This window comes from Phyllostomus hastatus, unplaced genomic scaffold, assembly GCF_019186645.2.
Source record: "Phyllostomus hastatus isolate PE091 unplaced genomic scaffold, TTU_PhHast_1.1 phas_contig_133, whole genome shotgun sequence".
In the NCBI taxonomy this organism is placed as follows: Eukaryota; Metazoa; Chordata; class Mammalia; order Chiroptera; family Phyllostomidae; genus Phyllostomus; species Phyllostomus hastatus.
The window spans coordinates 1,915,229-1,930,001 of record NW_025333577.1 but is presented as its reverse complement, the minus strand read 5'-3'; the positions used below and the strand labels follow the sequence as shown (position 1 = coordinate 1,930,001).

At 43.2% G+C, this 14,773-nt stretch overlaps 1 protein-coding gene across 1 annotated transcript in view; it reads right to left on the bottom strand.

Annotated features, from left to right (window-relative positions):
• Positions 1 to 1,325: 1,325 nt before the first annotated feature.
• LOC123825994 (zinc finger protein 717-like) overlaps positions 1,326 to 14,773 on the bottom strand; it is a 58,654-nt gene continuing 45,206 nt past the window's right edge. Inside the window, exons 8-10 of the mRNA XM_045849657.1 lie at positions 10,029 to 10,173; positions 6,314 to 6,437; positions 1,326 to 4,808 (exon numbers count right to left, since the gene is read on the bottom strand). Of these exons, the coding sequence (XP_045705613.1) occupies positions 3,580 to 4,808; positions 6,314 to 6,437; positions 10,029 to 10,173 (1,498 nt within the window). The 3' untranslated portion in view covers positions 1,326 to 3,579. The remainder of the gene's footprint in view (positions 4,809 to 6,313; positions 6,438 to 10,028; positions 10,174 to 14,773) is intronic.

The following is a 14,773-nucleotide window of genomic DNA, read 5'->3' as shown; positions in this document are numbered from 1 at the left end:
TGACTTACTAGATGGATGTAATTTGCTTGGCCACATAATTATCTGTTCCTTTCTTTATTCCACTTGTCCTGGTTTGCTGGCCTGTCTCAACTTCATGTTCAGTTACATCATTTTGTCAGTTAGAAATATATCACAATGGGAGCATTTACACCAGAGAAATGGATAAATATTACAAACCTAGACCTGACTTAATGTTTAGAGTTAAAGAAATTGGTAGAGAATATGGGGTGTTTTGTTTCTGAGAATGTATTTCTTTTCCATTACCATTTATCCCTGTTTTACCCACCAGTAGAGAACATATTAAACAATGCATATTAAATTTATAACTATATGGTAATAGTAAGCTTTAAATTGTACATAAAAAAATTGAGGAAAAAATTCTCTATCTAGTATTCAAATATAATTGTTCCATATGGCAAAGCAGTCACTTGGGTCAAAGTCACTTGGGTCATTGAGGAATGAATAAAATTCTAACATATGTCTTTGTTGCTGCACTATCTATTGGTTAAAATAATAAATTCATTAAAAAATAGGCAAAAGATTCTGAACAAAGGAAATTGTTCAAAAAACAAAAAAGATTTTACCAAAGGAAGTAAAGAGAGAATAATTGAATGTAGGAAAAAATGGCCACCATTATGAATTCTTACAAAAATGGAATTAAAATCAAAGTGAGCTACCACTACAATGATTTACAGAGCTAATATTTACAAAGACTAATCATAGCAAGTGCTGGCAGAATTGCAGAACAACTTGAATTTTTATTCACTGTGGGTAGGTGGAAAAGCAAAGGGAATGATCATTTTAGATCATATTTCTGCATTTCTAAAAATGTAAAACATTCTCCAACACTCTAACAGTTTGAGAAATAAAACATATATTAATATAAAGAACTCAATGCAGATATTTACAGTAGCTTTATTTGTAATATTCCAAACCTGGAAATAATCCAAACCATAGGCAAATGAATGGATAAACAAAGTGGCTATCCATAGAACAAAATAATACTTAGAAGTAAAAAGAATAAACTGTTCACATAAGCATTATTGTTGAATCTCCAAATAACTGTCCAGCATGAAAGAAACCAGTATTTTTTAACATGTATACACTTTATAATGCCTATTAAATTATAGAAAATGTGAATTAATCTATGATAAAGAAAGATAAATCAAGGATTGCCTAGAGGGTCGGGGTAGGCAGAAAAAAGATTATAAAAAATGAGGAGGTAGCCCTGGCTTTGTGGTTCAGTGGACTAAGTGCTGGCCTGTAAACCTAAAGGTAATTGGTTTGATTCCAGGTCAGGGCACATGCTTGGGTTGTAGGCCAGGTCCCCAGTTGAGATGTGATCTCACATATTGATGTTTCTCTCCCTCTCTTTTTCCCTCCCATCCCTTCTCTCTAAAAGTAAATAAATAAAATCTTAAGAAAAAAAAGCAGGAGGTAAATAGATGGTGGGGCAAATGAAAGTTCACTGTTGTTTTTATGGAAAATACTACAACAATTAATAAATGATAATACAAGACTAAAATTTGTGTTTTGCAAACTAACAACTGTAAACCTAAATTTTCTCCACCCTTATATGGGTGACAGATAAGTTTCATTTCAGTGTGACAGTGTCATAGCTTTATGTGTACGTCAGAGCTCACCAAAGAGTCCACATCAGATAAGTTCATTTTGTTGTATGTCAATTATAAATAAACCTGAATAAAGCTTTAAAAAGTGGTCCCTAATAAAGACCTAGACATATGTTTTGCAGAAAATTAGATTGGCAACACTATATGGGTTTTACCATCTCTCTCCTCATGTCCTAAGAGAGGCAGCCCTGCCTTAGCAGCAGCAAATATGAGCAAACAGTGAAGATTTGTTGGCATTTAATCAATACCAATGCTGACTGGGTCACTATTAATAGACACATCCTGGGACTGCCTACAAGATCATCCTTCTCTCTATCTTTGTTTTCTTTTCTGTAGAGCAACAGCCTTGAGGTGTACATGGCAGAGAGGCCAGAAGAATCCACAGTGTCATCAGATTATTTTCTCTGCCAGTGACTTCAGCTACAGGAAACAGTTATGGGGACCTGAGAATGTCTGTACACACAGATCACACAAGCCAGAGTTCCTGAAACATTCATGGATGAATGTTTGGAAGAGGCACCTTTCATCTAATTTACTGCAGTCTCTTCCATTCACTATTAATACAGTGTTTCTGTCCCAATTGTGGCTCCACATAATCCTCAGAGGCTTACAATAAATGACACCAGCCTACAAAATTTTGTACATTATGGCATGTGGGTCCTTTGCACAACCTGTGGAGGATATCCCCTCAACATAGCTGGGAATTACATAATATAAAAGTGAAAAAGGGAATAAAATTCATGTTGCTCACAGAAGCACAGTAAAAGCCTCTTCTTCAGGGTGACCTTTAACCTCCCCAATAATCAGAGAATGAGGCTGCAAATACAGACCAAAAGCCATGCAGTATTTCTTTCAAGGCCTTGGGCACTGATACAAAATAAATCAATGTTAGACAAAGAGCACTTTTCTTCCATCCATCATTCTGCCCCTTCTGAAGCATAAAAAGTTTGCATTCCCCACAAAATCTGTTCATCTCTGTATTGACAGATCACAATTCTACTTTCAAATCATCTCACACACTAAATAGATACACCAAAATTAAAGGTACAATAGCAAAGAGACCACTGGAATAAGATCAAACACCAGAGCAGTGTACAGAAAGCAGTTTCTAGGTAGATGAAAGAGAATCTGTAAAAATTTATCACAGAATAATATGATAACAACAGTGTGGTGAAACAGATAGTGCTTCTTAGCTGAGGATGGGTTTTCTGAGACAAAACAGAGTCAGGTTCATTCCCCAATCAAAGAAAAAGGAATATACTTCATTCCTGAAGCCAAGAGTTCAGAAAATTGATAAATTTTCAAGAAAAAGAGACAATAGAGGTCAGCTTCCCTGAGCACACTATGTTTGTGACTAATGCACACTGGGCAGATGGGACAGGTGGTAGTAGTGAAATGGCTTCAACCACAAAAACTGACATCAACCAGGTAATACCCTTGGGCAGGTTAGAAAGTGGAATGCAGCTTCTTAAAGCCGTACTTGTACCTGAAACTTATGAGGAACCTAGCACAGTGTATGTTCTGTCAAAAGGGCTTCAAATTCAGGTAAAAGGATTTCAGAGGAAGATACCTCTTCCTGGGTTGATACATGGAGTGAGGAAATAAAACATTCACAGCATATTTAATAATTTCTTCCAGTATGAACTCTCTAGTATTTAAGGAGATTAATGGCTAAATGATTTCCCACATTTGCTACACTCATAAAGCTTTTTCCCAGAATGACCTTGATGGTGATGAGTAACATGGGAGCATTGTCTAAAAGATTTCCTACATTGACAATACGCATATGGCTTTTCTCCAGTATGAATTCTCTGGTAATTAATGAGGTTAGATTTGTAGTTAAAGCATTTTCCACAATCACTGCACTCAAGGCTTTTCTCCAGTGTGAATTCTCTGGTGTTGAATGAGGATTAATTTTTAGCTCAAGTATTTACCATAATCGCTACAGTCATATGGGTTTTTGTACATTGTGAAGTCTCTGGTGTTTAATGAGGTTAAATTTGCGGCTAAAACATTTCCCACAAACACTGCACTCATAAGGCTTTTCTCCAGTGTGGACTCTTTGGTGTTCAATGAGCTTAGAGTTCTGTCTGAAGGATTTCCCACAATCTCTACACTCATATGGCTTTTCTCCAGTGTGAATTCTCTGATGTTGAATGAGGTTAAATTTGCGGCAAAACCATTTTGCACAAACACTGCACTCATATCGCTTTTCTCCAGTGTGTATTCTCTGGTGTTCAATGAGGGCAGAGCTTTGCCTGAAGGACTTCCCACAATCACTACATTCATATGGCTTTTCTCCAGTATGAATTCTCTGGTGATTAATGAGTATATATTTATACCTAAAGCATTTCCCACAAACACTGCACTCATTTGGCTTTTCTCCAGTGTGACCTCGCTGGTGTTGAATGAGATTAGAGCTTTGGCTGAAGGACTTCCCACAATCTTTACACTCATATGGCTTTTCTCCCGTATGAACACTCTGATGTCGAATGAGGAAAAATTTTCGGTTAAAGCATTTTCCACAAATACTGCACTCATACGGTTTTTCTACCGGGTGAGCTCTCCCACACTGAATAAGGTCAAAGAGCTTTCTGCAGGCTTTCCCACAGTTGCTACTCTCATAAAGCCATTCTCCAGAGCAGACATCCTCATGTTGAACAAGTTTGTGGTTGTGGCTGGCAGCTTTTTCACATTCACTCCACTGGTGATGACTTTTTCCACTGAGAAAGGCTTCCCCACCATTGTGAGGTTCCTCACTATTAGGAGTAGCCTGGTGCTGGAGAAGGCCTGAAATGGCTAGGAAGTCCTTCCCAACCACCCTACTGGTGAGAGGTGTCTCTGATACATGGCACCTGCACCTGGTCACAAACCAGGCCCTGTCCATGCCACCTTTCCAGAGCTTCTCTCCTCTGGCAGGCCTCTGTTGCTGGTGATGGTTTGCACTGATACAGAAGCCTCTCACACACATGTCACTGAAGAATGCTTTCTGCTCAAGGTATGCTGCTTGGAACTCAGTCAGGTGCAAAACAGTTTTCAAGGCTGAGACACACTGCTCACAGAGATGGGTCTTCGGGGTTGCTGGAGCTGTCTTAGAAGCCCCGACCTGTGACTCTCCTTCTACAGACACCCTCTGCTCAGAAGAGGCCTCCTCATTTTCCTTTTTATGCCAACAACCTGAAAGCAGAGAAATGCTGAGGAAATGGATGTCAATATTGGTAGGAGAGGAAAAGTCCAATTACAAAGATGTCAGACATAATACACTGGTTCCACAGGATTGTCTGAAAGAAAGGGACCTGGAGGCAGGTTGAATAAGGTGCTGCTGTGCAGTACTGAACCTCGAAGATAACAAAACAGGGGAGACCTCACCAGAAAAAGGTACAAAGATGGCAAGCACTACATGGAAAAGAAGCAGGATCTCCAACTAATCTTCTGCTAACAGCATTTAGCAGGGCTTGTCTGCTGGTGACATGGGAAAGCTGTTCAGGAGGTTGGGTTATGTTTGTTCCCCAGGAAAATTAAATGAATGTGAGGCTGGTGTCTGAGGACTACATAAGGATGTATGCACACTTCATAATGCATGCACAGGTCAATCCTGGAGAATACTGTAGAGGGAGCTGTGCAGAGAAACAGGTGATGCATTGAGGCCACAGACATGAAGACAGCCAGGAGCTAGGATGTCACAGATGAAATGACAAGTCAGTAGAGTGTCATGGATGAGAAAGAAAAAAAAAATAAGGTGTGGCCAGTGGCATTAGCACAAAACACTAATGGACACAAGACAGGTTTCTAGTATGATCTGAACACAGCTTTTTTTTAAAAGATTTTATTTATTTATTTTTAGAGAGGGAAGAGAGGGAGAAAGAGAGAGAGAGAAACATCAATGTGCGGTTGCTGGGGGTCATGGCCTGCAACCCAGGCATGTACCTTGACTGGGAATCAAACCTGCGACACTCTGGTTCACAGCCCGCACTCAATCCACTGAGCTACATCAGCCAGGGCTTGAACACAGCTTTTATCTCATGCCCTCTCCATAGCTGACACCAGCTAGGGCCAAGCCTCCTGTTAGTTTCCATGGAGACCATTTTTCCATGTCCACTCTGTCAAAAAACCAGGGTTCTCCCTTTACCCTCTAATGTACTCAGAATGTGAACAATTCAAGTTTTAATGAAAGACAACAGTGGTGACCAGCCAGCATGAACCCAAAGAAACTCAGCATACAATACTACTCAGTGAAGACAACGTTAGAAAGACTGACTTAAGAAGGATCTTACAAGAGCCCATGGCTCATGTAAGTAATGCCCATGACTTGGCATGGGCAGTCACAATGAACTGTTAGCTACAAAAGGGGGACAGAACTGGAGATCATGGATCTGGACATATTTACCCTGCCAGGGACAAGGCAAGCAAGGTGGGATCCATTAAGCTGTTAGCAAGACTCCTGACTCACAGACACTTCCCTGTACTTTTTGATGCAACACACATTAGAACTGCTCAGAGAGTTCATGACTCAGGACACTCCACACAGCTCAGCACTGGCAGCAACAGCACAGATGACAACAGAGAGGTGTAAATTAGCAGAACCCATGGTCTGGCTGTGAGAAAGACATTTTCTACCTCTGGAGAAAATAGGGAAGGCAGAACATCACCTCAGGACATGAGGAGAAATGTGAAGTTCTTACCCACGGATGCTACAAGGGCAAAGATTTCCAGCATCACGTCGCAGTGCAGAAGTCTCTGAGCCTCATCAAGGAGTCCCCACTCCTCCTGGGAGAAGGCAATGGCCACGTCCACAAAGTTCATATCCTGTCAGAATGGGGACAGTTCATTCCATGACCAGCTTCTCTCCTAGGATTCTAAGTTTGTCCTACCCCCCACCCTCCACATTTATCTGCTCACTCACATTCCCACATCAGAGCAGATAGCGGGCCCTGGTGCCATCAGTGTCACTCTCTCCTTATATACCCATTGATACTATGAGTTCCCACAACAGCAGGCAGCTGGGCAGATAGCAATGCCTGAGCTCTGAGCCTGGAAGGTAGGCCACGCAGCCTCTTGTCAGTACGGTGGGTGTCACAATCATAGGTTAGGAAGAGAAGTCAGCCAGAGATGGTGTGAATGATTTGACAATATACCACTGTGGTCTCCCAGATTGTCCCTACAAGACATGAAAAACATGGCATCCCATTCAACCTATGAGCCCCATCATAGGGGCCTGAGGCCTTCAGTTTACCCTACTCTCTGCACATAATTTTTTTTATCACCTCTCTTTCACACAGCTACCTTCTCAGAGGGGCAACTTGAAATGTACCACAGTCCTACCATGACAGAGACTGTTCTCTGATCAGCTTCTTTCCTAGGATTTTAATTTCACCATCCCTATAATCTATTACCTGCTTACCCCTCTCCCTTCCCCAGGGCAGTGGAGGTTTTTAATCCTGGGTGGCACTGACTTCCCCTGTTTTATCTAAATCCTATTGGTCATTGAATCAGCCCTCAACAAAAATAAACAGGTAGGCAGACAAATGGATTCTCATCTCTGGACCTGCCATGTAGAATTACAACCTCTCTTTTCAGGCAATTCTCTTGATGTTCCCCACACTGTTTCTTCCAGACACTGCCTGACACGGACTGACCCTTAACTCACTCTTAGATCAAAGCCAGGGACCTGGGGCCATAAATTCACACTCCCCCTCCAAGTGTACCTTAACCTTCCTACCACACCTCTCTCTCACACCTGTACCACCACAGCCCCAGCCTCCTCCTGCCCTGTACCACAGTCACCACCTTGACCTCTCTACTCAGTAGTCAGCATATGTGGTCCAGAGAATACATGGTAAATTCAAACAGGATCAGGTACTACCCAGACTCTGGTGGGCCCCACTGACAGGGGCTGCCTGGAGTCCTGCTGTGAAGGCCTCCCTCCCTGACTGTTCCTTGCTTCAACCTCACACACTGAGAACCACATCAGACCTCAGATATGCACAGTCCTCCCCCACTGGTGCTGCTCCTGATGTCTGTCCACCAGTCTAGCCTTTCCCTGTCCACCTCCCACTCAGTGAAGGCCCAGCCCCAGTGGCCCTCCACCCTATGCCCAGTGAGTCTCACAGATGATCACTTATGCCCCTCCACTAACTCGCCAGCCTGACTAGGACACCCCAGGTCTCACCAAGGCTCACAACAAACTTCTGGTGAGTCTTTAGAGCCATGAATATGCACCAGCTCCAGTCTCCTCTTGTGTGAATTACTCTTAGGCCTTCAATCCATCTCACATCCATGCATCCCTTAAAGTCCTTGACCATATGACACAGCATACTCTCTCCCTGATGTCCTACTTGACAACTGCTATCCATAAGCTGTGTTGTGACACCCACTTTGCACAACCAGGGTTCCCAACAGGAAACCCAGTCCTCACTCCCACCCTCTTCTTACTGGACTATTACTACCAGTATTATCCTGACCATGATTTCATATTTCACACTGACCTAAAGCTCCTCCCTGGTCCATACACTCTCTATTACCTTTTGGAGAAGTCTCCATCTTGAACTCTTCCTTGGAGTTCCACATGCCCATGAACTGCTCTCTGAAACAACTCATACCATTAACAGGCCAAATTTAAAACTGATGTCCCTAGTGAAAATTACTCATACTACTGTGGATTTCCCCTCAGTTGATGGTGGGACCAAAACTTCTCAACTTGTTATCATCCCTGACACTTACCTACCTCTCTCTCTCCCTCCCTCCCTCCCAATGTGAAAATCCATGTGGCAACCTGCCCTGGTTGCTCAGTAGGTTGGATTGTCCTCCCATTATTCCAAGGTTGTGGGTTCAATCCCTTGTCAGGGCACATATAAGAATCGAATGGCCCTGGCTGGTGTTGCTCAGTGGATTGAGTGCTGGCTGTGGACCAGTTCAATTCACAGTCAGGGCATGTGCCTGGGTTGCAAGCCAGGTCCCCAGTAGAGGGCACACAAGTGGCAACCACATATTGATGTTTCTCTCCTTGTCTTTCTCCCTCCTTTACCCTCTCTCTAAAGCTAAAGAAATAAAGTCTTTAAGAAATAAAAATAATCAAACACTGAATACATTAATAAGGTGAATTACAAATCAATGTTTGTCTCCCTCTATGTTGTCTGTGTCCACTGTTACTCTTTATCTCTAAAATGAACAGATAATTTTTTTTAATTTTAAGAAAATCCACACAGCCACACCTAAAACACCCATCCAGAATCCAACTGCTTCTCCTACCTCCACGGCTCCCTTCTTGGTCCTTCACACTCACCCAGATTATATAAGCAGCCTCTTGCCTGGTCCTACCAAGTCCCTCACACTCACACTCTTCTCTGTGCTACAACCAGTGAGCCTATTGAGACCTGGGCCGGATCACCTGCCTCCACTGCTTCATATCTCCCATTGCTCCCATCACCTGCCAAATAGACAGCCAACTTGTCACAAAGTGCCTTTAGACCCAAATGCTGTCCCATTGCTTCCAGTATCTATATGAAAGAAAGGATACCTGCAGGTTCTGTACCAGCTAATCCTCCCTCCAAGCCTTTGCACAAGCTGGTATCTATCCCTGGGAGGACTGCCCACATCTCATTCCACTGGTTGCCAAACAAAGGAACCACTTCATATAAATCTAAACCTAAACTAAGGACCCTGGGCCTGGTGTCAGTTCAAGGTCCCCAGGCCCAACAGCTGGAAAAGTGGCACCACAGTCCCAGACCACCTCTATAAGAGTAGGAGGCCATGACATAAGCTTCACAAACCAGGGCCCTAAGCGATTCTGCAGTGTCAGGAGTCTGTGGAAAGAGAAAGGTCTGCTGAAAGGCTGGCCACCACTGCCAGGACCCAGGGGCTCAGGTCTCTAAGTGCTCTCTCACTCGGCCTGGGGCCAGGTGCCCTGGAGGTAACTGTGCTACCTCAGGGCTTCCATCCTGAGTGCAGACACTGCCAGTAATACCACCTTTTACAGGATTCATCTTCCTGCCCCCAACAGCTATCACCTCTTATGGTCTCTCCTTACTCTCAGCAGTGTTTGGAAATTGTTACAACCCTATCTGGGCCAAGGTCCCTCTTTTGTTCACAACTCTCCACAGCCTCTGCTTCTGGAGAATGAAAGTAAAACTCCTCACGCAGTACTTCGCCTCAGCTTCTCTGTCACCTTTAGACACAAAACAGAGCACGGATTATCAGACGGGACCCTGCCCGTCACAGGCACATGGTAACCCCTCAGTCTGTCACCCTCTCCACCCCGTCACACCCTGTGTGCCCCCCGCGAGCGCTTCACTGTCCTGGACACCGGGGCCTGGGCTGCAGGACGTGACTGAAACCCTGCCCCCTGGGCTGCAGGGCTCGGTGGGCTGAGGGGGGAGGGCCCGGGGGTCGTGCACTCACCTCAGCTGGGAGCCTCAGGGCGGCCGAGGCCAGCGGACTCTGTGGGCTGAGTGGAGGCTGCGAGGCTCTGAGGCCCCAATTCAGCCCGCTGCCAGTGGCCAAGCTTCGGACGCACCCCTGCACAGCGGGGACCACACCTCTGGCGCTTCCTCAGTGGCGACCTGGACTTTGAAGGCTCTCACTCCGTGAGCCCAGCAGAGAAGCCAAAATGACCGCCAAGAGGTGGACGCGTGTGGCGTGTGTCACGCAGCAACCTCAGGCTCAGCGTGGCAATGCGGGCTTGGGGCTTTCACTGACCAACCCTCCCACATTGGGCCCGTTGGGCTCTGGGTAATGTAGTTTCTTCCGCTGTTCAGGGTGTTAGGGTCCCATTCGCGCACTTTGGGGATTAAATGAGTTGAGGCAGCAGCCCTGGCCCTGTCTTGTCCTTGGTTAAGGCATCTTCTTCCATAAGCCACCATCCCCCCGGTAGGGGGACATAGAGTCAACCAATGAATGAATAAATAAGTGAAATAAAAAGTTGATGATTCTCTTTCTCTCTCTAAAATAATTTTTTTTAAAAAGTGTTGCAGCAGCACGAATGCTCCTGGGAATTAAGAACTTTAGCTTTTGGCCCTGGCTGGTGTGGCTCAGTGGATTGAGTGCCAGCCTGCAAACCAAAGTGTTGTCAGTTCAATTCCCAGTCTAGGGGACATGCCTTGGTTGCAGGCCAGGTCCCAAGTGGGAGATGTGTCAGAGGCAACCACACATTAATGTTCCTCTCCCACCCTTTCTCTAAAAATAAATAAAATATTTTTTTTAAAAAAGAACTTTAGTTTTCATTCTACATGGCTAAAGAAAACAGCATTAAAATGAAAAGAGAACCAACTATATGGGAAAACGTATTTGCCAATGATACCTTGGACAAGGGTTTGATCTCCAAAATATATAAAGAACTCTAGGAAGACAAACAACCCAATTAAAAAGTGGGCAAAAGACTTGAACAGACACTTCTCCAAGGAGGATATACAGAGGGCCCAGTGACATATGAAAAGATGCTCAGCATCACTGGCCATCAGAGAGATACAAATTAAAACCACAATTAGATACCACTTTACATCAGTGAGAATGGCCATCATAAACAAATCAACAAGTGTTGGAGAGGATGTGGAGAAAAGGGAACCCTAGTGCACTGTTGGTGGGATTGCAGACTGGTACAGCCACTGTGGAAAACAGTATGGAATTTCCCCAGAAAACTAAAAATGAAACTGCCTTTTGACCTGACAATTCCACTGCTGGGATTATATCCTAAGAACCCTGAAACACCAATCCAAAAGAACCTATGCACCCCAATGTTCATAGCAGCACAATTTACAATATCCAAGTGATGGAAGCCACCTAAGTGCCCATCAGTAAATGAATGGATCAAAAAACTATGGTACATTTACACAATGGAATACTACGCAGCAGAGAGAAGGAAGGACCTCCTACCCTTTGCAACAGCATGGATGGAACTGGAGAGCATTATGCTAAGTGAAGTAAGCCAGGTAGTGAGGAACAAATACCATATGATCTCACTTTTAGCTGGCACCTAATCATCAAAAGAAAAAAAAAACAAGCAAAATATAACCAGGGACATTGAAATTAAGAACAATCTGATGGTAACCAGACGGGAGGTGAGAGGGGATAATGGGGTGAAGGGGGGAAGGGTTTTCAGGAACAACTATAAAAGACACATGGACAAAACCAAGCAAGGTGGAAGCAAGGGAAGGAGGTGGGTTTGGCTGGGGTGGGCAGGAGTGGTGCAGGGTATACACAGACAACTGCAATTGAACAACAGTAAAATAATTCTTTGTTCAATTCCCACTCAGGGCACACGCCTGTGTTGCGGGCCAGGCCCCCAGTGGGGCAACCACATGTTGATGTTTTTTTCCCTCTTTCTCCCCGCCTTCCCCTTTCCTTAAAAATAAATAAATAAAATCTTTTTTTTTTTTTTAAGAACTTTAGCTTTCAGGGGCGCTTGGCAGGTGTCTGGAGAGTGTTGTTCTCAACAGATCCTTTATGTATTTGGAGACATTAGTTCAGACTCAAGGGAGCTCAGAATGCTCCCTGAGGCAAAAAATATTATTTCAATTATTCCCAAAGACTAGAAATCTCAGCCTCTGCCTGGGCTGGGGTGTGTCCTTTATTGAGTAGGAGGAAAAGCAACAGGAAGAGCATCCATGAAACTCAGCACTTCTGTTTCCTGACTCATGTGAATGGAAGACATTTTAGTCAGATTTAACAGACTCAATGAACTTGCTGTACTGGTTTCTAAATCACTGTTCTTCATTTCAGCCTCAAATTTACAGAGGGGACCATGGGAACTGGCAAGTCCTCTGACCATACTTTGGTCAACACTCACTTGGACCCTGGGTGGTTAGTGCAGTGCATCACCGGATACACCAAATTGGAAAGTTTGATCTCAGGTCAGGGTACATACAAGCAACTGATGAATACCTCAATATGTGGAACAACATATTGATGTTTCCCTCTCTCCCTCTAAAATTAGCTAAATAAAAAAAATCCACTTACTTGGGGTAGAAACCAGATGCTTAACAGTGGCCTGGAGACTCTGCAGACCAGGTCCCCATATCCTGTCTACATCAGCATCTTTTCTCCATGCTTTCTTCACTCTAGTTAAACCTCACAGTTTAGTTGAAATGACCTCAAATTAGGTGATATTGGTTGTAGTGACAATTTCCTTAATAAAACACAAACCTTCCTGGAGTGGGTGGTGGAAGAGGAACCAAAAGATGACCACACTCTCTGGTAGCAGTTTTGTTCTGACAGGGAGTAGGGCAATAGTATCAGCTGAAGGAAGGTTGGGACACCAGTACCATATTGTTTATTGTGGCCACACCACCACATGTGGATGTTGTTGGGAATAAGATGGAGGAGGGAAGATGTTTTGTATTGTAGAAAAGGTAGTTAGCTTCAGACATACTGTCCTAGAGAAGACAAAATGGGTGGCTTCCAACGCAAAGTGAGTGAGTGGATCTTGATCACAGCACTGTTTTCTGCTAGAAGAACAGGGAAGGGAAGGAAGGTGGGTCCAGTGGAGAAACACTGTCAACTTGGCACTCTTCATTATTTTACCCTAGTTGTAGTCCTATCATTACATGAATGTAAGGAAGGGTAGGAACATTTACAGATTTCAAAGAAAAAATCAAACCTGCCTCCCCAGGTCTTCAATGTATTTTCTTCAGTTTCATCTTCCAAGGTCTATGATGAATGTCCTATTTAATGTCGCCACCCTTCCTTGACCAGTGAATGTTTCATCATACTTTCCTGCTCTTTTCGATTTTCCATAGAACTCATTACTAATAAACTATGTAATAACTTGGTTTCATATAATGCTGTCTCTCCCTTAGAAGGTAGATTCTGTGTTTTGTACAATGAAGGTCCAGTGTAGCTACCAAAGTGCCCAACAGTTGTAAGAACCTCAATAATTTCTGGAATAAGACTTACTGAATGACATCACAGATTTCTGCTCTTCTGAACTACCCAGCTATTCTTTCTATCTCATCTCTTTTTATCTTCCTCTCTTTCTATCTCACGTGCTTCTATACTTTCTATTCCAGTAAACTTGAAATAAATAATATTTTGAGACAAACTTGCAAATAACTAATAATCCTGGATAACAGAAAGCTGTTTCATTCTCTCACTTACTACATCACAGCATTTGCTGGCCTGCTCTGTGTTCCCTGAGATTTAAAAAAAAAACAAAAAAACATTTTCACAAGTAAGTTCTTCCCTAGCTATCTTCAGTTTTTAATATAAAACTTTGTACTTCAATATTAATTTCTTTCAGTAATTTAGTAATTTGTACAATCTGCCAATGTTTTTCAAAGATCATCTTAACTCCCCATGCAGGTCTCGCCAATGAAATTAAAGGTGACATGATAATCATTTTACACCAAAGATATGACATCATGGTGTCCCAAACCTTTATCTCAGGTTCAGATGCTCCTTCCCACATATGCACAGGTGTTGCCCTGGCACCCACTGTCCTGACTGCAAATGTCATTTGGTCAGTTTCTATTTTGTAGATGGGAGTCAGATTCATTTACCTATATCACTGAAATTAGTAGAAAAGACAAACATAAATCTGTCTCTTGTTTCCTGGGATTGGACCACAAATACATTTTGTACATAATGAGAAATGATGCTTCCTGACAACACCTGATACATCCCATCCCTTTGCCCAAACTGCTTTAGGGCTGCATGACACCTATTCTCTTTCCTTAGTTGTAGTTTCTGTGAAATCTTTTCATTTTCTCTCACTCTAAAAACTTTACTCTGCAGACACATGGCCAAGCAATGAAATGCAACTACATGCTGCTGCTGAGTTGCCTGGGGCCTCAGAACAGGGGATGACATGAGTGTTTGATTTTGGTGTATTTAATTTTTTTGAAGTCATTTAATTATTTTTTGAAAAATTTTTGTTTAGTGATTTTTCTGTGGGGAGAGAAACAGGAACTTGTTGTTCTGCTTTTGAAGCATTCATTGGTTGCTTCTTATGTATGCCCTGACCAGGGATCGACCTACAACCTTGGTGTATCGGGATGATGCTGTAACAAACTGAGCTACCTGGCCAGGGCCATAAATTGATTTTAGAGATAGAGAGGGAAAGAGAGGTAGAGAGAAACATAGATTTGTTATTCCACTTATTTATGCACTCATTGGTTCTTGTATGTGCCCCATCTTGGGATCTAACCCACAAC